We start from the raw sequence: 26979 nt of genomic DNA, 5'->3' as shown, positions 1-26979 counted from the left end.
ACATTCATTTGTCCTTGTCTATCGGCACCAGGCAGCTGGTAAAGTGCAGGTTGAAATTAATATTGTTTGAAGGCTTATGGGAGATGATTATAAGAGAGGCGCATATAAGAGGCTTATGAAGGCTTATAAGAGAAAGGTGGACTGGTACTTAACATTGGTGGTATCTAACCATATTTCTTTTATCCTAGGCTATTTCACAAGATATTTTCCCAGTGGGCATAATAAAAACACCAAAATAGACATTTGTTCACGTGTGTCAGATGCAAAGCTTTGTTCTGAATAGGATTTCATGTCCAATCAGAGTGACTAACCTAGTGTGACCAAATCACTGGATGACTAGAAATCAGAATAGGAAGAGAGAGAATTGAAGGCAAATACAGTCATCAGTCTGAATAAGAGTAAGTGCCTCCAAAAGACTAGATATCATGATTTCATTTATCCAAAACATTCAGAATAGACATATCCATAGAGATAAAGCCATAACTGAAAGTAGATTGATGGTTGCCTGGAGCTGGAAAGGGGCGGGATCTGGGAAGGGAAAAGTAGAAAGGGAGACTGGGAAAGGGAAGGGGCTGCTAATGGGCACAAGTTTCTTTGGACGATGTTGGAAAAGTCCTAAAATTAGATAGTGGTGATGGCTGTACAACTCTATGAATATAATAAAAACAACCAATGAAATATTTATTAAAAAGGAAGTGCTAGCTAGCTTATTATAAATGGTCAAGCTGATTCTAAAATTTATATGTAATTGCAAGGAACCCAGGATAGCCAAAACAATATTGAAAAAAAGGAACGAAGTTGGAAGAGTCATACTTCTCAATTTCAAAATCCTCTACGGAGCAACAATAATCAAGATAGTCACAGTACTGGCATAATGATAGATATGTAGATCAAATGGAATAAAATTGAGAGTTCAGAATAAACACTTATATTCATGGTCAACTGATTTTTCAACAAGGGTGCCAAAATAATTAAGTGGAGAAAGATTAGTCTTTCTAAGAAATGGTGCTGGGACAACTGGATATCTATATGCAAACAATAAAGTTAGACACCTAACATGAACCACCAACAAAAATTAACTCAAAAATCTAAGTTAAGAACTAAGACTTTAAAACTCTGAAAAGAAAAATCTTAAAAGTAAATCTTGGTAACCTTGGATTTGGCAATGCTTTCTTAGATATGACACCAAAAGCATAAGCAGCAAAAGAAAAAATACATTGGATTCTTCAAACTCCAAAACATTTGTACCTCAAAGGACACCAACTCTTTCTGCTGAGTACTTAGCAAAGTGTCCTGGCGTGTTAATTTTCTGGAGTTCCCCAAGGTTTTTCCCTTACCCTTAGAAACCCATGCTTAGGCCCCTGCTACAGCTATCTATCTAACCTATTCTGTTCTTCCCTAAAGAACTAATTCTCACTGGAATGAGGAGAAGATATAGAAAGGCCCCACTCCACTCTAATTCTTCTTCCAATAAAAGCTTTCCTAGAGATAAATCCTTTTTCCAATCTTAGATGAGAATACTCTTATCTACTTGCAGAACCTATGAACAGTTCCCTGTAACAGCTGGAAAACACATGTTTTTGGCCTAGGGAGACAGTAATCTCTCTCCAGTAACAGGAGACAACCTCCCCTAAAGCTTCTAATAGATATGCAGACTGGCAAGCTATCAACCAGCTGCTGAGAATCCTCTGAAAAGTTGCCCCCACACTCCCAAGTACAGATAGCTCAAACAGGGACTGAATTACTAAAAGATAAAAAAAGATGAGCGCAAGATCTTTTGGCAAATTGTACAATGGCAACAGCTCTTTCAATATGCATACGCACCAAGGAAAGAGAGAGCGAAGATGCCCCATAACACTTTAACAACCACACCTGGGCCCACCTCAGCAACCAGGGTTAATGTAATAATCACCACCATGGCTCATTAAACATGTTCTCAATGGGGGCAAAAGGGGATCAAAATGATGTCACACACTCTCCTGTACCATCTAAAATAATGCCATCTGTGACCCCTCTTACTCACTTTTTTATATTCATCTCATTGTTTTCAGTCAAGCCAAGAGCAGTTGTGTTCCTGTTTATCTTCTTGGAAACATCTTTAACAAATTCCTTATTGGCTTCTTTCTTGAACTGGGCAGGCTGACTTTCAGAAGCCTGCAAAAAATAGGGGGGAGAAGGAAGCAAAGAAACGGAGAGAAGCACAAATCACTCCATAGGTGGCTTTTATAGGAAAGTCCTGATCCATAGCCCCACCCTGGACACCTTGTTTGGGTGTTCCCAGGAACAATAATCAAAACATCTCACAACCAGTATAGCGCTGGTGTGGACTAATCACAGTAGAAGCTAGAGGTACAGTAGGACTGGTAAATATTAGTTAAAAAGCAGCCCTAGGTGATTCTAAGACACATAGGACATAGCTCTGATCTCCACATCAGGCATACTGACTGGCAGACTTACAAAAGGATGTTTTGCTAACATCACATTCCACTTTGACACCATAAAATTTTCAAAAGGGAAAAAAAGGCCATATAACTAGCTTTACTGTCTAGTTATACCAAGATCAGCAAGCTTTTCAGGGTAGACCTCTAACACAACACTAACTGTGATACATCTATCCCATCTCATTGAAGGGATATTTATTTAACATGATGCTCTGGGGAGCTCCACCACAAACTCTAATCATGACTAATTCTATTAAACAGTAGGAGAGATCATGGGACTATGAATAATATCAGTAAAAATAAACTTAAAAGTTAAACCTTTAAAAAGAAACAAACTGAACCTAATTATATTCCAAATAAATACCATAACCACACTAAAAAAAAATACAAGACAAGAAACAACTAACCTAAGAAAACACAGTGTTAGACTATATACCCTCAACATATATACCTTCAATCAGGATGGGTTTGTGGGGTGGCAGAGAATATTGCAAATAAATCTGGAACTGTTTTTAGTAGGTTTGTTTATTATGATGGTATGGACGAAGTAATCCTGAAATTCTTTTAGATGTATTACAGTATTGAGTAAATGTGTTGATGTCCTTGGGAACCAGGATTCTCATTATAGAAGAAGGAACATACAAATGTGGATCAAGAAATACATGAAAGAATCCTGTTCATTGGAATGAGAGGTGTGTGAACTCATGATTTTTAAGTAGGTATAAGTATATATACATCTACGTATATAGGTATATGTATGTGTATCTGTGTATAGATATATGTATATGTATGGTTAAGTATATATATGTGTGTATCCGCGTATACATGCAGATATTTCCTAGCTCTGTCTGCTGAAAGGGCATAAAAAGCAGACACTGCAGTAGCATGCCCAGCAATGAGATCTTGGTCTCTGATACCCTTCCAGGACTGCAATAAAACAGGTACAATATGAATCTGGAACATCCTGCTAAGCTATAAAGAAACTGCTCAAAAAATTATGACAGTATGTCACAAAGAGCATATGTCACAATTATGAGAGTATGTCACAGCAGTCAGATTGAAGTGGACCCTACTGGCCAAATCTGGGATGGTTTAAAAACCAAAATAATTAAGTACAGTATTGAACAAAAAACCACTGAAAAAAATAGGAATTCATAAGTCCATACCAATAATAAATAAACAGGGAAGAAGGGAAGCCTCATGCTTGTAGTAGAATGCCAAGATCAGATTGGTAAATGGGGAGCAAGTGCTAGAATTGGGAAAATCAACATAAAGAATGGTTTAGGCAAAAATCATCAATGGATGATAAATCTAGGGGACATTTTGATGAAGAGCAGATTATTTGCAGATTCTTAAGAATATGTCCCACAGACTGCTTATTAGCTGCAAGAGGAAAAAAGTAATAATTATATAGTGGAGAAATGAAACAACATCTTAACAGTGATCAAAATTAACATTATCAATGAGGGATAGATGGACATTGTGTGCCTCCAGATATGATACCCTAAGAAGGACAGAACATCATCTACACAGTATTCCAGCCAAGAATGTATAACATCAATCTAATCACAGGGAAACATCAGACAAACACAAAATAAGGAATGTCCTGTTTTTAAAAGGAGGTGTTGGGTGGGACTGTATTCTTCAAAAAGGGTAATGTCATTTAAAAAAAAAAAAAGAGAGGCTATGGAAATGTTTCAGATCAAAAGAAGCTAGAGACATGCCAAGTAAATGACCCTAGGCTGAATTATTTACTGGAGGGGAAAAATGCTTTTAACATTGACCTTATAAAGTCAACTGAAAAACTTGCAATATGGATGATAGATTACATAAAAATACTGTATCAATGTAATTTTATAAAGTTGTTAATTGTACTGTGGTTACATAAGACAATTTCTCTGAGGAAATATACACTGAAGTACTTAGGAGTAAAGAGCAATGATGTATATATAAGCAAATGGGATAAAATGTTAACAATAGATGACTCTAGGTAAAGAGTATGTGTGTGTTCGTTGTACTACTTTTTTATTTTTGCAACTTTTTGTAAATTTGAAATTATTTCCCAATGAAATGTAAAAAAGTGATGCCTTTGTATCATTAGATCATAATAAGCAACTACAATCCAATAGGGAATTCTTTCTTAAGCCCTCATCTCCGTTCTTCAAAGAGTTTGGCATAGTTCTCATTTTAACTTCACCTAAAGTTTTACAAACTCTCTATATGTGCAATTGAGATTCAGAATTAGAAAAGAAGTGCATTATTGGCAAGGGAGAAGTGGAGACCCAAACCCCCAGGGTGAAACTCTGTACTTGCCATATATGAAGGTTCAAAGCACTAATATTTTCAGATCTAAGCTCAAGGGGACTTTTATCTGTACTTCTCCATAATTCTTTCACCAAGAAATAGGAAAATAGAGATTAAAATCCTACTGACACAAAATCACTTAGGTAAACATGAATATGGACCTTATCTCCTTGTCTAGTGGCTCACAACCAGCTCTTCTATTTCAAAAGTCTTTCCCATGCTGGAATGATAAAGGAGAAGGAAATAAAAACACTCAAAGCAGATTAAATCATTAAAATGGATCAACTCTTTTGGCAGGCCAGAACCTCACTGTGGTAAATGTTAAGGAGAAGATAGATATGGGGACATAGATTTATCGACAGGAAGAAGAAAATCATCATATAGGGAATTACCAAAATTCAAAGAGAAAGGAGCCATAAACCATGAAATAGATAAGCTCAGACATCTGAAAATGCCCAATCCTAGGAATGGCTTAGGTACATTGTAATGACGGAACTTTCTCCGGAAAGCACCAAAACCCATTCATGGTGACCAAAGTGAATCTTCAGAACTGGAATGCAAAACAAAAATGGGCTTTCTGAGATTCTAAAAAGCTATGCAGAGGCAAAGATACTGCTGAGGAATGCCTTGCTAATCCTATCCCTACACTGGATGAGGATGTGGCCTAGCAGACGTTGAATTCAGTTGGAGAATCAGGAGGGTCCTTAATATCTGCATGTACTTCCTTTTAGTTTATTTGTGTTTGTTATTTATAAATGGCCATACAAACTTCATGAAAAAAGAGACTGAGATATAGTAAGAAAGTTTTTCACATGCTGTGAAACCTTGCTTTGCACAGTGTCACCACACTTCCATCAAGTATTCTGCAAGCCAAGGGAAGCCACATCAAGATGGGCTGCATCTGGTCCTGATTTTCATGGCTACCTTATTTTAAATCCATGGATAAATAAGTCAGCAAATGAACCTAACCCTACAGGTCTATGGTGGGAGGAGTCTATTTCAATCAATCTATAATAAATCTGAAATTCTGCAGAAAGCTGTAACCTAATCAAATATGTTGTGATCTCCATGAGGAAGAGACCGTATTAGCACAAAGGTGGTCACATAGCATCTAAAGAGCAGAGATTCAAAGTAGAGAACTTTGCTTATCTAATCTTGCCCAAGGGGATAAAATATTATCTAGTAGATACAAGTATTCTGGTAGCCACAGAAGGACACTCGATTATGGAAGACAGGAATAGTTCACCAGGGTCCTCTGTATCCTAGATAAAACAGACTTCAAAACCAACATTGGGCAAGTCCTAATTTGTAGAGGTAATTATAGTATCTACTTCATAGGCTTATATGAGGACTGAATTGATACAGGAAAAAGTACTTAGAATAGTGCCTAGCAGATGGAAAGCACTCAGTAGGCATCAGTTATTATTTTCTAAGACTAAAGATTACCTTTGGCCCAATTCTATATTCAATTAGTAACATTCTATCTATTAATTCTGGTGTTTGCTGGTACTTTAATAATACCAAAAGGGAGGAAGTGAACTCAAGAATTCTAGACAAAATCGAATTTCTAGATCTCTATAGTTGAAGACCAGATCATGGAACTATGGTGCTCAATGGTTCTGTACGTTAGGGGGCATTTCTGATTGTCACTATGACTGGGATGCTACTGGAACTTAATGCCTTGGGGCCAGGGATGCCCAAAATGCCCATAGTGCTTGAAATGATCAACACTGCCCTAGACTATTATGAATCCACCAAAGTACTTACCTCCAAGGCCTAGGCAGCCAGCTGACCCACCTCTGGATTTTATCTAAATGCAAGATCCCATAGCTCTCATATTTATCTTCAATTTCATATCTGATAATCATTCTGTCTGCTGCTTCTAGAGAACTCCACTAATATAGATGATATGTGCCAGCAGAACAGCCCCTGCAGTTTCTGAAACTGGGTCATTGATTCCAAACAAAATCAGCTCTCAATATTCCAGAGAGGGTCAGAATCTGGTAAACTGGAAAGGTCCTTCAAGGAAGAGGTTGTCTAAATCAATACCACAGCAGAGGACTCGACTAGCATACTCACATTGGTGAGATCTTCCAGAGCTGACCTTTTTTTGAGTGGCCGCTGAGGTGAAGATGGAGTAATCTTTGCTTGGTAATTCTCCCCTCTCTAAAAATGTAACAGAGGTAAATTAGTATATCCAATTGTGAACAGTCTTTTCAGGGACTTTGGGTCATCTTTGGGGATCAGGGGGAAACTCTAGAATTTCCAAGTAACTGCAGATGCATCTAATAAACCCCAATAAACTACAACAAAAGGAAATTTTAGCACTCAGTGCTGCTTAGAGAGTCCCTAAAGGAGGTAATCATTGATGGTGGGGACAAGGCTGTCAGGAGACAAGATGAACTTCAGTGTAACTCTCAGAATGAGCAAAATAGCTTCATGAAGCTAATGTTCTCTTTTACTTCTCTCATACTTACGGTTATCCTATCCAAGATTAACAACCACAACTGCTACCCGCCACTCCCAGTCATTCCTTTAATATGAATGCTCTCAAGTAAATCAGTTCAATAATTTAACAAATATTTAAGTGTATCTTATGTTAAGTAGTTGATTTAAGACATTCCCAATAAGGACAATAACACACATACCTAGATATTGGTCCAAGATCAGCTCCTTACCAGTTGTTGACCTTGGACAAGTCACTTAATACCTCAGCCTCAATTTTCTTATCAGTAATATTGGAATGATAATCTACTTTATTTGGGGATCAAATAAGAGAACATGTTTTTTAAAAAGTCTGTATAAACTACAAATGAACAGAAATCATATTTTAAAAGTATATATTCCAATATGATTTTAAAATTCAAAGAGAAATTTTTGTATTTTAAGAAAGGAGTTTGGTAATCCATATTAATCCCTACATTTTAGTGTATTCAAAGGAGGGATGACAGAAGGGAGGAGAGGTGAATATTTTGGAGGAATAGGGGGAACTTTCTTTCTGGGTATTGTTTATCTGTGCATGTCTTACCTCACTCCCAAATAAGTAAGATCTTCTATGGGAGTAAAGGTTAGAGTAAACCACATTTTAGGTCTCTCTTACTCCTTAACAGTTTTTATTTGGCGAAAGTCTCTTAAGTCTCAGATTTCCCCTACAAAATGAAAATAAACCCTGCCCTATCTATATCAAAGAGTTATAATGTGAAGCAAAACATTGGAGTCAGACCATTTATTTGCTCTGTTCTCCATATACACCATGAACAGTTAGTACATGACACAGTAAATGATCAGAAATTTAGAGAATTGGATTCATAATACAACAGACCAATCTAGCACAGTAGAGTAATCCTAAAAGAGCTGAGAATTATTTCTGTTTTTGAATTAAGCTAAAAAATAAGTAAACTATTAGCCTTTTACATAGTTCATGATAAATAATCCTCATGGAAATAATTAACAAAAACTAAAATATTATTTTCTCACAAATTAGCTAAGAAATAAACTGTCAATCTGTTATCTAATTTCTACTTAATACTGGTAGAAATAATAAGCTCCAAATAAAATTCACAGGTGAAGCTGAACTCAAAAAAAATTTAGATTTATAGAATGTGCCCCCGAGAAAGTTGGATTTTGAAAAATAACTACCACAAAAGAAAACCTATAATGACAGAACGCTAATCAGAATATTTGATATTGACAAAAATCTGATCACTGTATCAGGTCTTTCTTGCCAATTTATATAGGAAAAAAAACATTTGGTCCCTCCATGAAAATCATTTTAGTAAAACAAAAATGAAAATGATTAGAAAATGTACTGAGAGGAAGCCAATCAACGAAATTAAATAGACCTAATGATGTTTGTTCTAGGAAATACTCTCTTAATGACAATTCATTAGTATTAATAAAATTCTAATTAAAATACATATGATGATGAATGAACATAGTACATCCCAGGATCAAAATGACTATGTCAAACTATCCAAAAGGTCAAAATAGCAGAGTCAAAATGGACCCGTTCTTCAAATTAAATGGCTTTAAAAGCATGATAATACATCTGTTGACCTAATCTTCATACTCTCCCCAGGATGCATTAAGCAGCCTCCTGGCAAGGTGCTTTGAGCATCTTAGAGAAAGTACGAGTACAGATGTGATCATTAACAAGAGCTGAGTACTTTTTGCTTTTGAAGATTGTGGAGGGTGGTTTTCATTTCAGCCATATGTTTATGGGAAAGAAAAGTTCACACTTTCTCCTCCAAGTTCTAATTTGCTGGTGTCCAACTGTAAGAGTTCCCACCCCTTCCCTCCTTCTCAAATTAAACCACACAAATTCTCAGAGATTTAGGGGTGGGGATAGGAACAGAACCAACACAGGAAGAGGCTACTCGAGATGCTGTTGGGAGACAGCTTGCTCTAACCTTTTCAGATTGGTCATGATCATTGAACACAATTTTGCTAGACTGAGATTTCTTAGTCTCTTGTTTGAAGCTTTGGGGTGGTAGTGGCAGTGACATCTCTTACAGATTCAGCAGTGTCTATCCGAGGCAGAGCTGCAATCAGAAAGGGACTCTTTAAAACACCATTCACCAGAAACATCACAGAATTCTCTGGAAACTCTTGAAAAGACCCACTCTCTCTACAGCATCCCTAGGAGAAAAGAGACTTTGAGTTAGGCAGATCTGGATTCAAATCTTGGTTCTACCGCAATTAATCTTGGGCAAGTGACTGAAACCCCCTGGGCTCCAGTTACCACATCTATAAAATGGAGATAAGTATACCTACCTCTGTAGAGCACTTTTCAAATTAAATGAGATACTCTATGTTAAAAGCCCAGCACAATGCCTGCCAACTTCTGTGGATAATGAAACTATGGCTTAGCCCCTACTTTAGGCCCAGGATAATTGGGAACAATTTACGTGAGAGTTTTACACTTATATGTGGGATATAAACCTAAAATCAACAATCAAACAGGACAAACAGAGACTCATGGACATGGACAATAGACTAGTGGTTACCAGAGTGTGGGGGGAGGGAGCAGGGGCAAGGTAGATGGGGTAAAAGGGGTCAAATATGTGATGACAGAAAGAAATCTAATTATGGGCAGTGAACACGCAATGTGATATATAATGCCTTACTGTTGAATTGTACACCGGAAACTTAATGGATTTCATTAGCCAATGTCACCATAACAAAAATTAAAAAAAAAAAGCAAGAAAGAAACTAATCAAGAATATGACAGATCATATAGTATGCAGGCTAGTTGGTAGGAGTAATGTTCTTTAAAAGGTATGGGGTCCTGGCCACAGCGATTATAATGATGCTACAGAGAAGATACAAGAATGCACTGCACACATACGTGTACACAATACGCCAGAGAGAATATGAAGGCATCATTCAGTCAGAGAAACTGTAGTCCACTTCTAGACACCTGTTAGGGAAAGAATTCAAAATATGAGATAACAGCAGAAGGAACTAACTTATTGAAAATCAGTGGACATAAAAATTTAACAGTCATTACAACCTTTGGGAGAATCCTTCCTTTGGTACAGGATCTCATTCTAAATTTCTTAAGATTCTTTTAGCTTGTGAGTCCTCAGTAGTTAGGATACACTTATATGTCTTACAAGCAAATACATTATTAGGAGGAATCATTTTTTTTTGGATACACAAGAGACATTTCTCACTCAGATACAACTGCCCTTCCAACCCTACCCACATTCAACTCCAAGTTCACCTGCATTTGACAAACAATGGGCTTCTTCTAAGAGCAATGCAAAAAACGTATCACTATTTACCAGATACTTCAGGCAATGGAGATTCGAACACAAATAAATCGTGTCTTATCCTAGAAGTAATCACATGTACAGCTCTAACAGTAACATAAAAATGTGACAAATGATTTTAAAAAGGTAGATGCAAAGTACTACAGAAACATAATGAAAATTCAGTAATCTTGTGGGGGCCAGAGGGTGGAGAAAGGCTTCACAGAGGAGGTTAGATTTCATCTGGACTTATATGACATAAACATTCCCAAGCAGAGTGGGGGCTTACCAGGCAAAGAGAGATTGAGCCCAGAAAGCAGAGCACAGCAGGTTCAGGGATGTCCAGTTTGTCTAGAGTGCAGAGTCTAAAACTAGGCTGGGGCTAGGCTGGTAAAAAAGAGAAGCGGAGAAGACTACAGCTTGAAGAGAAGGCGAAAAACTGGCTTGGGTTTAACAAAGGCGAAAAGCTGGCTTGGGTTTTTCTTTGGATAGAGAAGTATTAAACATTTTGTCAGTGAGGAAAAGCCAATACAAGTATGTGCTTTCACATTTATTATCTCAGTTGGGCCTCACGACAAAACTGTTTCAATTTGATAGTCCAAGATGAGTTAACAGACTTACTGCACAGGTCAAACTATTAAGCAACATAGATCAGCTCTTTCCAGGGCTCTTTCTAAAATACCATAAAGTTTCTCTGATCACACACAAAAACATTCCAAAACAGTCCATGGTCTAAAGTGAAAAGCCATAGTGCGGTAGTGTGAGGAGGTTGAGCAGACTTTTTTTAAAGAATGAATTGGGCTTCTAAATCAGCCGAATTATCATCTTTGAGCCTCAGTTTCCTCTTTTGCAAAAAAGCTATATCACTTACTTGAAGAGGCATCCTGTGGCCCAAATATAAATTTGTAAATCAGAACCTAAACATGGTAGGTGTTCAGAATAAATGGTGGGTCTTTTTCTCCTTCTCTTCTTTTTCCAAATCCAAACCTATTTTCCATCTTATCCTTCAAAATTCAGCCAAGTAGCAATAAAGCTAAATTGGGTGTAATTTACTCCACTATTATTATTCACTCCTAACATATTTTTTATGGATGACCAAAGATTCATGTTCTGAAACCTTTACCTTTCAAGGGGAAAGTAAAAATCAGACTGGATCAAAAAAGGCTAGAAAACTTTCAGCTGATTATATCACAGGTTAATTAAACCTCAGAGAAAATAAGGGCATTCACATTGTGGATGAAAAAAAAAAAGGGGTGGTTCTATGGAAAGTAACCTCACAGGGTGATCTGATCATAAATTCCTAACTGGGCAGATTATGGTGGGTAGTCATGCCCAGGGCTATAACTTCTTTAGTGAAAGGTTTTAAGCCAGCCCTGTCGATTGTTCTTATATATCTAGGTTAACACACTTTTGAAATAGCAGAAGTAATACCCCTGGAAGGGGGTATTAACCCTCAAGAGAGCACATAATCTTGCTAACTATCCTGTAATTCAATTCCCACCTTTCTTTCTCCAATCTCCCTTATGTATTCTCCTTAATTTCAAATGCATAAAAGAAGCTTCAAAACTGTTATTCTCTGGAACATTTGATGGCATATGCCATCAGTTTGGCTCAAATAAACTCTTATAAGAATCCTTCACAGTTTGGAAATTTCTTATGTTGAAACATGATGCTCATATACCACCTTCACTATCCTTAACAACAATCACTGGCTTTGGGGGACACATACACTGACTTAAGTAACTAATTTCCCTGCCACTAGGAGGGGGAGGGGATTGACACTACCAAAAACATGCTTCCATAAAAGGACAATCTCTGTAGAACTCTCGACTTCTACCACCTACAAAACACTAAGCCCAAAATCTTTGGACAAGAAAATTAGAATCCTTTCCACTTTACATATGCACTGACAAATGTTGAAGACCCCATTGGATGCCCCAGAGCAGTGCTAAAACCCACACAGGGGCGAGTTGGCTCATTTAGAAGCCCAGTTTTCAGACTCAAAAACTGTAGATCAAGACAGTCTACAGGAAACAGTAGCAACTTCGTTTTATATACAAAGACAGGTTACAGACAGCAAGACATTGGGGAGGGAAAGCAGCATGGTGTCAATAAAACAGCACTGGGCTGGGAAGGATGTCTAGGGTCTAGTTCTGACCCTGCCCCTAGCTGGCTGGGTGACACTGGATAAGTCCTTCTTCTCTCTCTAGGCTTCATTTTCCCACCTAATAAAATGAGGCAATGTGACCAGTGCCTCCATGCTATTCAAACCATGGTAAATGGACCAGCAACATTAGCATCATGTGAGAGCTTTTAGCAATTTAAAATCTCAGGCCCCAAGCTAGGCCTTACCAAATAGGAGCATGTAAGTTAAAGATATCCCCAGGTGATTTGTATGCACTTTAAAGTTTAAGAAGCACTGTTCTTAGTGTCCTTTCCACCTCTGACCTAGGATTCTAATCACATAGCAGAAAGCAGTAGGCAAGCCAGAGCTGAAGGGATTGGACAGGGATAGAAGAGGGCCAGTGGAGATAAAAGGGATAACAAGGGAGAAAGGATACATTTTTACCCTCCTTCATATCCTTCAACTTGTAGTTCAAAAGGCATCCCTCAAGTAGCATTCTCTGACTTAAATACATCTTGTGGGTGAAACTGATCCTCCACACTTTCATTATAAAAAAGATATTTTGTAAATTTACTCTGATTCAGGAATGTGTACTAGATGCTCCATCTAAAAGCTGTCGGAACTCAGTCTCATTTGTTTTACCATCTCACCCTCTAATAGGCACTCCCTGCCCAACCTCATACAGGGCTCACTCTGCAGATTTCCGACTACAGGAGAACAGAACAAATGTTCCATGACAGGTACGCCACACACCCATGCAAGAGAAGTCAGCATGTAACAAGGGACTGAAGTGACCTCCAAGGACCAATCCACATGCGACAGAGCCGGACATACAAGCCCAAAGGCGCCTACCTCACATCAAGACTGCAGGCAGAACAGGAAAGACCATGGACACACTCCTAGACTAGGAGAGGCCCTGGGAAATGAATGGATGTCCGTGCCCTAACAACCTGTGTTGGTCTCAACCTGGCCTGTGCTTCCCCTAATCCGCCAGCAGCGAATTTTGAAAATTACAGCCCAGAGGAAGTGCAGTGGTGATTGGCCAGCAGGGGCCAATCAGCGAGCACAGTTGCGATGTGCCCTAGCCCAGCAAAGAGGGGTGGGGCTGAGGGAGTTAACTGAATTCTGTGGCTAACAGACTTCGCATTGGGGTGTGGTTTCCAGTATAATTGGTTGGACAAGGCTGGTTTGACATGTGGCAGTACTGAGTCTCTTTAAAGAAGCATTTTCATTTAAATAACCCTGCTGGAGGAAGGGGGAGAGCGGCTGTATAATGTAGGTTCAGACCAGTTAAAACATTAATATTAATAACCCTTTGTAGAATCAAACGCTAATTCCCGCTGCCTTCACAAATAGCCTTTTAATGGGAAGCAGAGTAGAAATTATTGCCCCTATTTTATGGGTAAGTACCCAAAGTGCAGAGAGCTAATAGTAGGTAATACAAATTCAGCACTAGTTCTCTTTTAATTGTTGTAATTTTTGAATTGTTTTAAACTCTGTCCAAAACAATAGGTACTTTTATTATTGCCATTTAACAGATAAAATTGTAGCTTGTTAACTGCCCAAAATCACAAAGCGGCATTTTGGCAAATCAGATACTACAACTCAGATATTCTCATTTACTTCATTCATATATTAATTTGTTCATTCACCAAATATCTATTGAGCACCTGCTTTGTTCCAGGAACTAGAAAAAATATATATATGAGTAATTGGCAAATGATTAGAATAACATTGCCCTATGCTGTCCTCTGAGAAAGCAAAGAGAATAAAATCTAGAACTTCCTGCATATACAGCAGACACTCTACCACTAAATTATATCCCTACCTTTATTATTAACCCATTCTCCTTTTAGTATTTCACAGCTTCTACATTAAAGGTAGAATATTCACATAATCCGAGGTCCTCTTCTCTTTTTAATCTCCCTATGTTATTTCATCCAGGTCCATGACTTTAAATATCGTCTAAAAGCTGGCCCTAAACTCCGGTTTCATAAATCCAACTGACTATTCCACATCTCCACTTGGATGTTAATAGACACCTTAAACTCAACATGCTCACAACCCTTACCAAACCTGATCCTTCCTCCAATGTCCCTCATTTCAGAAACTGTTACCACATCAAGCTTGTTAATAAAGCCAGAAATCTGGTATCATCCTTGACTCATTCTTTTCTATCACCTTACTACCATATCCATGTTGATTCTACTTCAGAAAAAGATAGCTTATATTCCATTCACTTCTCCTGGTCTTGACTGCCACCATCGGTCTCTCATTTGGACAACTGCCAAGAGCCTCCAAGCTGCTCTCCCCATTTCCAATCTGGCCCTTCTCTAATGCAAATATGACACAACAAGATCAATCTTCATTAAAAAGGAAAAAATATATCCTGATCCTCTTTTGCTTTAGTGGTTTCCACACCTACCCCCACCCGCCACCCCCACCCCACCACAGAATTTCAGATAAAATCTAAACTCTTTAATCTGGTCTACAAGTCCCACCTATCTCATCAACCTCATCTCATACCACTCTCTCATTCACCCAATTCTAGCCATAATGGTCTTCTTTCAAAGCTTTGACTATATGGGAAAAAAACAAAAACAAAAACAAAAAAACCTCCTCTAGATCCTAGCACATGCTGTTCGCACTGTCTGGAATATTCTTCCCTCCATTCTTTAAGTACTTGGTTTTCTTCTCATGCTTCAAGTCTCAGCTTAAATATCCCCTCTTCAGAGAAGACTTCCCTGACCATGTTATCTAAGTTAAAATTATCCCCTCACTCCCTTATACTCTATCTCAGCCCCTTATGTTTCTTTTAGAGTAATTATTGCTATTTATAATTTTTTAACCCATATCCTCATTCAAGAATGCAAGGTATATAACTACAAGGACCATATCTCTTTGTGCTTTATCTCTAGTGATTAGTGTTAATAATAGTTCACATTTGTCAATTGCTTACTACACTGTTTTGACACTCTAAACAATACAGTGAGGTGTTAATTCCCCCATTTTACAGAAGATAAACTTGAAATACAGAGAAGTTTAGTAACTTGCCTAAGATCACACAACTAATAAGTTATTGAACTGGAATTTAAACCCAAGCAGTCTGATTTCAGAGACCAAACACATAAGCATTACACCATGCCAGCCTCCTAGACAGATAATTAAAAAATAATTATTAACTAAGTAAATGAGTATCTTCCTTTAAGGATCATAACTGTGGACAAGTGTCTCACTGGGATGCACTATAAAGGAAATATAGTATTAACACAAGTCACTATATGCCTTCTTTAGTCAAGAGAGAAAAAGGTCCATCTACCAAAACAACAGCAACACAAAAATCACAAAACGAGGAATTTCATTTTTCCTACTACGATAATGGATGGTAACTAGAGGTATTATGATCATTTCACAATATATACAAATATTGAATAATTATGTTGTACACCCGAAACTAATACAATGTTTTATGTCAATTTTACCATAACTTTTTAAAAGTTAATGAGTAAGTTATGATTTTTCCAAAAATTTTTGAATTTTTTTTTCTCTCAATCTTCACATCTCCAATTAACTTAACCTTTTCTTTGGGTAGCACTCAGAGAGAAAATTGAGAAAAAAGGAGACAGCCCTTTGACTTTACCATTTTCCAATATTTCTCTCCTCCCAGACATAGAACATTCTCATAAACTCTATCTCCTCCCTCCTACATCCCTGTATTAAAACCTGATAGAAAAGGTCTGCTAGTCTCTACCTCACTTTTACATGAAAATATATTCCAGATGGATCCAAGATTTAATTGTGAAAATGAAACCATGGAAATACTAGCCATATATGAAAGAATATTTTTATAATCTTGCAGAAGGAGAATACTAGCTAAACAGGACAAAAAATCTAGAGACAGCAAAAGGCTCGATAAATTTTAGTAGCTGAAAAACTTAAAATTTTATTTGGCAAAACAAACAAAACCAAAACAAGGTTAAAAGTCCTAACAACAAACTGGCAAAAAAACACTGGCAACACAAATGGCAGAAAAAAAAATTATTTCCAAAATGTACAAAGAGAACTTCATGATCAACAAGGAAAAGATGAACCACCCATCAAAAATATTGGCAAGAAAATGAACAATTAGAAAAGAAATACAAATGGTCAATAAACATGAAAATATGCTCAATTTCACTAAAAATAAATGCAGATTAAAACAGGGGTGCATTTTTTCGTTTAGGATATTAGGATATTGGCAAAAGTTTAATAGATTAATAACTTCTGCTGGTAAGGGGGTGGGTAAACAGACACTTTTATTCACTGTTGGCAGGAATAAAAACTGCCATAAAATTTGAGAGGGTTATCTGAAAATACCTACTGAATTTTAAATGTTGAACCCTTTTACCCAGATTTTTCACTTCTGGTAATCTTTCCTACGAAAATATTTATTCTAGGAAATAAAGAAATAAGGCTGAAAATTTCTCAAATTTGATGCATAAACCTATAGATTCAAGAAACTAAGCAAACTCCAAACAGGACAAACCCAAAGAAATTCAAAGACACATCAAAATCAAGCTTCTAAAACCTAAAGACAAAGAAAAAAATAAACTCGAAAGCAACAAAAGAGAAATGACACCCCTCTAATAGGGGCATAATTTTCTGAATTTCAATGGGTTTCTCATCAGAAACCATGCAAGTCAGAAAAAGGTGACACAATATTTTCCAAGTACTAAAAGAAAAGAGCTGTCATCTCAAAAATCTATATCCAATGAAAATATCCATGAGGAGTAATGGAAAAATCAAGTAATTCTTGGATGCCCACCTTTAAAGAATAGAAAGTTCACAAAATAAAAAAAATAGTAATAGGAGGAATCTTATAACATCAGAAATAAAGTACAGTGGACAGAGCAAAAATACAGGTAGATACAATAGACTTTCCTTCTGATACTGTTTTTTTCAATTATGTTTGACAGTGATACCAAAAATTACAGCACTGTCTGATGTGGTTCTCAATGTATGTAGAGGAAATGTTTAAAACAATAATACAGATGGAGAAGGGTAAAGGGAGGAAAGATTTCTGCACCTCTCTCAAACTGGTAAAATGTTAACTCCAACAGACTAATATATATATAAGAACTTATATATATATATATATATATATATATATATATATATATATATATATATATATATATATGCTTATATATGTTCTGTATATATACAGAACTCAAACATGCACTAATAAAGCTATACAAAGAGATACACTAAAAAACACTATAGATACATCAAAATGGAATTCAAATGGATGTTCAAGTAACTGACTAGAAGGCAGGGGAAAAAAACATAAATGAGGGAATAATCAGCAAACAAAAAGTAAAGTGGTGAACTTGAGCCCTAAAAGATCAATAATCACATTAAATGTGAATAATTTAAATAGAAGAGTTAAAATCAGAGATTGGCAGAGTGGATTTAAAAAACATAATCCAACTATACGCTCTCAACAAGAAACTCACTTCAAATATAATGATATAAGTAGGCTGAAAATTAAAAAGTGGAAAAAGAGATACCATACATACATTAATTTTTTAAAAGCAGGGGAGTCATTGTATAAACTATATAAATGTCTAACCAATGTACTATATACCTGAAACTAATAAAATAAAATTAAAACATAAATAAATAAAAATAAAGCTCCTAAAAAAAGCAGGAATAGCTATGTTAATATCAGATAAAGTAAATCTCAGAGAAAAGTCAATTATCAGGGACTGAGAGGAATATTACAATATGATAAAAGTGTCAATCCACCAAGAAGATCCTAAATGTGTATGCACTAATCAACAGGGCTAGAAAATACATAAAGCAAAATCTGATAGAACTGAAAGGAGAAATAGACAAATCTACACTCATATTTGGAGACTTCAATATCTCATCTCAATAACTGATAAAACAACTAGATAAAAAAATAGGCAAGGATATAGAAGAACTCAACACCATCTACAAACAGAATCTAATCAACATTTATAGAGCACCCCAACCAATAACAGAATACACATACCTTTCAAGCTTCTATGAAACATTTACCAAAACAGACCATACCCTCAATCATAAAACAAGTCAGCAAATATAAAAGAATCGAAATCATAACTGAATATTTTCTCTGACTACAATGGAATCAATAACAAAAATAACAAAAATTCCCAAACACTTGGAAACTAAACAATGCACCCCCTCGAAATTTGTGGGACACAGCAAGGGCAGTGCTGAAAGGGAAGTTTATAGCACTAACTGCTTACATTAGAAAAGAGGAAAAGTCTAAAAGTCAATAATGTAAGCTTCACCTCAAGATGAAAAAAATGAAGAGTGAAATAAATCCAAAACAAAGATAAGGTAGAAAATAATCAAGTTAAAGCAGAAATTGATGAAATTGAAACCAGAAAAATCAGTGAAAATCCATGAAACAAAAAGCTGGTTCTTTGAAAAGATCAATAAAATTAACAAACCTCTAGCAAGACTAATAATGAAAAAAGACGCAAATTATCAATATCAGAAATGAAACAGAATATCACTACAGGCCCCACTGACATCAAAAGGATAATAAGGGAAAACTATGAGCTCTGTACATATAAATTTGACAATTTAATTAATATGGACAAATTCTTTGGAAATCACAAACTACCACAGTACACCTAATATTTACTACATAATTTGAATCATTACATTCTTTTAAAGAAATTCAATATGTAATATTTAAATTCTTAAAAGAAGTCTCTAGGCCCAGATGATTTCACTGGAGAATTAAGCCACATGTTTAAATAATTAACATCTATTCTACACCAGAAAATAGAAGTTGGAATTCCCAACTCATATGAAAATACTTTTTCCATGATACCAAAACTATAGAAAGACAGTATGAAAAAGGAAACTACAGATGAATATCCCTCATGAAAATAGATGCAAAATCTTTAGCAAGATATTAGCAAGCAGAATTTAGCAATATATAAAAAGCATTATAAACCATGACCATGTGGGGTTTATTCTGGGGATGCAAAGCTGGTCAAAAAATCAATCCACATAATTCACCGTATTAATAGGCTAAGGAATACACAGGGAGAGAGGGAGAAAGGAAGTAAGGGAGAGGGAAGGAGAGAGGGCGGGCAAGCTACTAGAGCTATTAAACAAGCTCAAGGGTGCAGAACACAAGAGCAATCAATATACAAAACTCAATCGTACTTCTATACACTTGCAAGGAACAATGTGAAAATAAAATTAAGAATACAATTCCACTTACAACAGCATCAAAAAGAATAAAATACTTAGAAAATAAATTTAACAAAATAAGTACAAGACTTGTACACTAAAAACTACAAAACACCATTGAAAGAAACTAAAGACCTAAACAAATGTAAAGACATCCCATGTTCGCTGATTGGAATACTTAATATTGTTAAGATGGCAATCTTCAAATTGATCTGCAGAATCAATGCAATCCTTATCGAAATCTGTGTAGAAAAGAATAAAGCAGAGAATGCTATCATTTGGAAAACCTGCTGGCCCTTTGCTAGAATCTAGAATTCTGATTGGGAAGGGTTTCCACTCCTCTAACTATTGCGAGTAGCTCACTGTACCTTAACTGTTTGTGCAAACAATATTATCTATGGTGAACAATAACTTTCCTCCTGGGAGTCTGGAGTTTTGGTATGTGCTAGGCAGAGGGTGCCTGCAGGATCAGCCCCCAATAAAAGTCCTTGGCATTGAGTCTCTAATGACTCATAAACAGCATTTCACACATGTCACAACTCTTTTACTGGAAAAAGCTATGCTAAGTGAAAGAAGTCAGTCACAAAAGACTATATATTGCGTGATTCCGCTTATAGTAAATGTCCAGAATAGGCAAATCTATAGAGACAAAAAAGTAGATTAGTGGTTGTCTAAGGATGGGGAAGTATAGGGTTGAGGGAGCTGGGGTGTGATAGCTAAAGGATATGAGGTTTTTCTGGTGATGAAAATGTTCTAAAATTGATTATGGTGATAGTTGCATAACTCTGTGAATATACTAAAAATCATTGAATTGTACACTTTAAATGGGTGAATTATATGGTATTGGAATTATGTTTCGATAAAACTATTATTAAAAAATAACAGTGGCTAATAAAATATATTGGTTCTTTAAAAAATTCCATTGAGGAATGGCAAGGAAAGACTCAGTGGAACCAGTTAGAAAGTTATTGCAATAAGCTAGGCAGTTTGGAGCAAGGTGGTACAATATTCTTGGCTGTGGTGAAGCACTTCTAATATGGTTCAGGGCATAGCAATTCTTGAATAACCATTACCACTAATTTTCTTTCTTTTTTTAAAAAATTGAGATATAATTGACATACAGCATTATTTTAGTTTCAGGTGTACACACTAATTTTTAATTATGTAAATATCCTTAAGCACTTACTAACATATATATCTAGTGCTATCCCTTGCAGGGTAAATGAAAATGAGTAAAAGAAATACTCTATTTCTGTATTTGGAAAAATAAAACTTATAATGAAATAACTACAACACAAGGCAGAATGTTATAAGTGCCAAAAAAGGTGAGTATACTACAGCTAAGGATTTCAGAGGACACATGTTGCCAACACAATCAGTATTATCATAATCACCCCAACATCACCAAAAGTGACCACTGAGTATCTAAGTACATGAGACACTGTTAGGGTCTATAAAGAGAGTTGGACAATCACGTCTTCCTTTGAACCTATACACATTTTTATGATAGAGCTATTAAAGAAATGTTATTATATTACTAAATATATTATAAATAAATATATTAAATATTAAGTCAATAAATATACACCAAAATGCAGTTTTTTAGGGTGGGGAGTGATTCTATCAGGGGGAAATCACCAATTTCCCTTTTAATTTGAGGAATGCCTTGGCAAAATGGGCTTTTGTATGGGGCGATCTTGTACAATATGGAAGCACGTTTCCAAACAGCTGAGACCTCCTAGTGGCCACATGAACGCATTACCCCGATTTACCATCTTGCTTTCAGAGCAACAGGCACAGAAGGGCTAAGCCTGGCATCCCCTCAGGGCAACGACATGACAAAGGTGAAAACTAGGCAAGTCTTCACCCCATTTTAATGCCTCTAAAACCAGAGGGATCCTTAGGAGTGTGTGCTGGGGGGGAGGGAGGAGTACCTACAAGGAGTATATATAGGGGAACCTGAAGGGGTTTATGCTTCCAGATCCCCTTCCTCTCCTCTGTGGTCTTTGTATAAAACATTCACAGATGAACATACTATCTGGAAGGAAGAAGGAAAACTTTGCCACCGATTACTATTATATTTAAGAACTTTTTGCCAGATGTTTGAGACAAGTTTGTTGGTCTGACAGGAAAAAAATATCAGATTAACAGCCTAGTTCCCTAGACACATCTCCAGCTCTGACGTAGAATATATTCATATATTCATATATGCAAGGCAAAAGGCTCTCTAATACCTAGAAAAAGAAATTGTACCTTTAACGAGCCATAGAAGGATTGGAACTAAAGCTGCACATGAAAAAGAAGCTCCCCGCCAGTCAGAATCAGAAACAAGACAAAACGAAACAGAACAAAACGAAACAGAACAGAACAAAACAAACAAATGGATGAGGGGCACAGTGACTGACCGCCTCAGAGCAAGCGCCTCAGAACTGCCTCGAGGTAATGTCTCCAGGAAAAGCCGCCTCGGCAAAATGGATCTCGGAAGCGGCGGGCCGACCCTACCATTCTCACCAGCAGGGGGAGATAACCGACCAATACTTTTCAGTTAGACTTGGAACCACCAGATGGGGCCAAAAGATCAGACTAGGTACTCTTTATACTTTTTTTTTCTCCCCTGAGAGAATTTCTATTCTGCATCTTCAGACCCTAAAAGGAAGAAAAGGCTTGCTAATCTCCGCGCGCACACACATATATACCCACCTCTAAGATGATGGAAGTGGCTAGTGCCGGATCCAGACAAACCACCAGTTAAATGGCCTCTTTGTGCTGCAGCTACCCGTTAATAAAACCGTGGTTAAAATAGTACCTATTGCATAAAGATGTGTAAGAATTAAATGAGATAATACATGTAAAACACAATACCAGGCATATTTTCAGACCTGCAGAATTAGAATCTCTGGGATGGTGCCCAACTATCTATTTTAATAAGCCCTCCACATGATTTTGAGTCACGCTAAAGTGTGAGAATTATTTCTCTACGAAGAAGTATCAAATAGCTAACAAAGTTTTTTGTCATTATTACAGATTCCATGACTCCATGGCTTCTGAATTGTGTTTCCTGCCTGAAATTCCAAAACCATCACTTGTTTCTGGAGCCCGGCTGTGTGCTCTGTATCACCTGGATACAATGAGAAAGAGACAGAGAACCTGTCCTCAAGACTTCTGTGCAAGTGATCCAGGAATAGGAAAAATTAACTCTTCAAGATCAGGTCTAGAAAATGTCAGATGAATTGTACCGACAATAAGCAAATGGTCTAGGAAATCAGAGGAGGGAAATTTCATAATTATGAGAGGAACCTGACCAGAAATGGCCACTAATGAGCCACACCTCCCCCCGCCCCATCAAAAATAGCTGTAAGTCATTCCCTACAATAAGTCAATAGAAAAGTCCTTAGTTGCCTAATTAAGTCCCTGCTTGAAAGGAAACCCCAACATATCTAAGAGTCCGCTTTCCTTTTACTGACCTTTAGCTGTCCTCTGAAATAAAATAATGAGAATATTTATAGCTTTTAAAAGTCCTTTATTTTCTCCCTCTACTGCTTCAATCACTCATAGGAAAGGATGACAGGTATGCACAATACAGACATAACATAAATACTTGACATTATGCAGCACCACTATTGAGATGTTCACAATAGATGTCTAATTTTTCAGTTTAGTATGGTTACAGGAAGCTGCTCTTAATGACATTGTTCATTCTTATGGCTGTAAACAATTCAGGAGAAAAAGAAGTGGAGTTCCCATTTTTATCGGTCCATGATTAATAATGCCTGACAATCATTGGCATCACTTCCCATTTTCCAAATGGTCATAGTGTCATTGCAAAAACTTAATTAGGTAGGCTAAATCTGAGGCTGGAAAATACTTAGTGGAACTAACAGGCAGACAGTAATTTCACGAAGGCTAATAGTTCAGGTGATTTAAATTTCATTTTGCCATTTTTCATTATTACATTACAAACACAGGTCCCATTTTTATTATCTTAACGACTCTTTTAAACCAAATGCAAACTGAAAGCATATTTAAAATGTTGATTTACATGATTATTCACAAGTTTGTGTGGAAGATAAGATATTTTGGTAGAATAAACAAGGTTAGAAAATAGACGATGTTTGTTAGGAAAAAGTGATGACCAAAGCTTCTGTGTTTAACATCTCTATGTTTGGCTCTTAAAGGCTAATCTCAGTCCATACTACTTCACATATATTCACACACTAACACAGCATATCCCTTCTTTTGATTCTTTGAGCATCCCTTCTTCCCCATCTGTCCCCATCTCTAGTCAGTACAGGACACTCTGAGCACCTCAGCAACTTAAGAGAAAGAAGAGACAGTGAATATGCTATAACCTATGACTGAGCCTCCTTACATTTTCATTATTGGCTTCCCATCCAAATGCTGCTTTTGTTTGCTCCTGGTTAGCCTCCAGGATTGGGATGCCATGGGACAGGGCTCTAATCATCCATAATAGTTCTCTCTTTGTCATTTAGGCGATTTGGTAAGACATTTTCCAGGTCCAGATCACAGTTTTTCCCTTCTGGGCTGGGAGACATAGAGGTTTGTTTCTGTTTGTTTTCGTTTGTTTGTTTGTTTGTTTTAATCTTGGAGATATATATTCTTATGCTTGCAGAACAAATAAACATTTTCTTTTTTTTGCTTCTTATTCCACAGACATAAGCCAGATGTAGGAGCTCCAACTTAATCATCAAAAGTTCCCCTTGACAAAAGACTAGTAAAGGAAAAATAGGTTTTGTGCTATAGATTTTAGTATATCACCATTGACAAAAACTCCCTTCTTGACCAAAATTGTTTTTAATAAAAATTGTATATATTTAAGGTATATAATATGATGATCTGATATAGTAAGGCTCCTCTGAGCCCTCTTCTCAACTAGGCCTCAATCTTGGCCTATAAGAACTTCAATTTTCAGCACCAAGAATTTTATTCACTTCATACAATATTGTATGTTACTTATATTTTATTAAAATTTTTTAAAAAGGAATTTTATCCACTCCTTACATTAAGAGAGTAGAACAAACACTAACATAGTTTCTATCAGCTCAAAGCCATGTCCTTAGGAAAATGATCTCAGCCTCCTTAAAATACCTGTTCAACTGCCAAAAAACTTTACTATTTGTTCCAGCCAAAACCTGACTATAGGCCCCTGACATCTCTTTTCTTAGAGCATTTACTTTAGAAAACTTGTGATTGTAAATCCTTTCTGTCTCTTTGAGATATATCTTCTACAATCCAGGAATGTCTGTTTCGAAGACCTGAGAGACATCCCTTTGAAATTTAATCATCAGGAAAGACAAGCCTCCTGTCTCTCAGTCTCTATGGAAGGGTAGGAGCCTAACTTTGATAAGTACCACTTAGCAAACACAGAGATCTTGATCACATTGATTAACCTTCCCTGCCACACATATTTCCCTCAGTGCTTTTCCTTTAGCACACCACAGCATTTAAAAAGCCTGTTGCCTTTTGTTTCAATGAAGTTGAACTCTATTTATCTGAAGTCTCTCTCCCCTACTGCAGTAGCCTGAATAAAATCTATCTTGCCACCTTTAACAAATTTCTTCTTAATGCCATAAAATAACAAGATCAGAACGGTATAGCAAGGTTGAGACATGCAGTCTCAGGGGTAACAGGGAATAGAAGAAATGGAAGTAGAACCAAGAATATGAAACTCTATTATGTAGGGGAGTCATCTCAACTAATTTTTAATTCAGATGCACTTATTCACATGCATGAGGTTAAAGTGGAAGCATGTGGAAAAAGGACAAGGAGAACACAAAATAAGACTTGGGCACACTGAGAGCCATTTGGTTGTATAGGCTAGTGTTTCAAACTGGGGCTAAACTGAAGGCATCTCAAAGTGTAATGGATAATCTTCAATAAAATACCATAGCCGGCAATCCAGCACCGGCTATAATGGAAAAGAATAAGGAGAGGCTCAAGTCTTTTTATGGCTTGAGGAGTATCTGATAGGTGACCCTGCTCAAAGTGGATTGGCTTTTATTGTGGGCTATTTATATTTTGTGATGAAGGTTAGAGCTTGCTGGACCACTTAGACATCCAGAATCCTAAGGTCCAACAAAATAGCCTACTCTGACATTACAAAGGTAGGGGATCTTCTCACTTCTTTTTGACTAGCTAAGGAAGTGTCGATGGTGAGTTAAAAACACAGAAGAACCCTACATGATTGGTGCTATGGCAGCCTCCAACTTTCTATTTTCATACTTTTATTCAGAATATACAGAAAGGACTTTAACATTTCTGTGTTTCTACATAAATCTAAAGATCTCTTGCCTCATAACTCTCAATCTCTAGTGGGAAACTCAAAGAGAAATAAGCTAAGATGTGAAAATTAATACTGTTTTGTTCACAAATGCTGGTGGTAATTCTGTACGTGAAAAATACAGACCTCTACCAAACGGGTAACTAATATGATTGTTCTGGAAGTCTAACAAGAAGAAGAAAGAAAAAAGAGGTTTCAAGGAGTTGTAAACTGGGCAAAATGTGAAAGAAATATGTGTAATCTTCTAGAGAGAACAGAAAAAGTTTGTTGTACAGTAGACAGCCTGATGTGCTTTCGATATGAAGGGCTACTGAGTTTGTCAGCCTGCCACGCCTTTGCTGTGGTTGCTATAGTTTCAGGCATTGTGACTCAACAAACTCTGGTGACATACCCCAGGGTCATAGGCAACAGGGACGAGCCTTGGCCCATCAGTCTCTTCCAACTGCTGACGGGGTGGCAACCAGCTGCAGGTGCCCAAGAACTTGGCACTGCCCAAATCCATCTAAAGGGGCATATCTCCCTTCTTGGTGGCACATTTTCACCCAAAAGTCAACAATAACTTCATTATCAAGGTAATGAGTTTATAAATTTCTTTTTTTTTACAATGTTTTAGAATCTGGACTTAGGTTATATCCAAATCACATGAGGGACCTCTACACCTCCCCCTTTCTTTCTAGGCTAGTGATCTCTAGCTCTGGGGAAAAGAAACTCCCTCTTTGAGGGTGAGGGAAGCCTTTTCAAAAATCTTTTCCAGGGCTTTGTAGAAATTTTTGAACGGAGAGCTCCAAAAGATCTTGAAGTGATGGTGAGTATAGTTAT

The 26979-nt window shown here is 36.8% G+C and overlaps 1 protein-coding gene across 5 annotated transcripts in view; it reads right to left on the bottom strand.

Moving 5' to 3' along the window:
• CCNB3 (cyclin B3) overlaps positions 1–22352 on the bottom strand; it is a 65444-nt gene extending 43092 nt beyond the window's left edge. For 2 of the 5 annotated variants that reach the window (XM_039874868.1, XM_039874872.1), the window contains exons 1-4: positions 22268–22352; positions 9155–9286; positions 6825–6911; positions 2024–2154 (exon numbers count right to left, since the gene is read on the bottom strand). In XM_039874868.1, coding sequence (XP_039730802.1) covers positions 2024–2154; positions 6825–6911; positions 9155–9250 — 314 coding nt within the window. In that variant the 5' untranslated portion in view covers positions 9251–9286; positions 22268–22352. Of the gene's footprint in view, positions 1–2023; positions 2155–6824; positions 6912–9154; positions 9287–10092; positions 10165–13475; positions 13710–22115; positions 22244–22267 lie in introns of those variants that run through there. The other 3 variants (XM_039874871.1, XM_039874869.1, XM_039874870.1) reach the window with 3 other exon arrangements.
• Between the last annotated feature and the right edge of the window lie 4627 nt (positions 22353–26979).

This window comes from Pteropus medius, unplaced genomic scaffold (assembly GCF_902729225.1).
Source record: "Pteropus medius unplaced genomic scaffold, Ma_sr-lr_union100, whole genome shotgun sequence".
Taxonomy (NCBI): domain Eukaryota; kingdom Metazoa; phylum Chordata; class Mammalia; order Chiroptera; family Pteropodidae; genus Pteropus; species Pteropus medius.
Note: the sequence above shows the minus strand (reverse complement) of the source record. Positions and strands in the feature narration are given on the sequence as shown.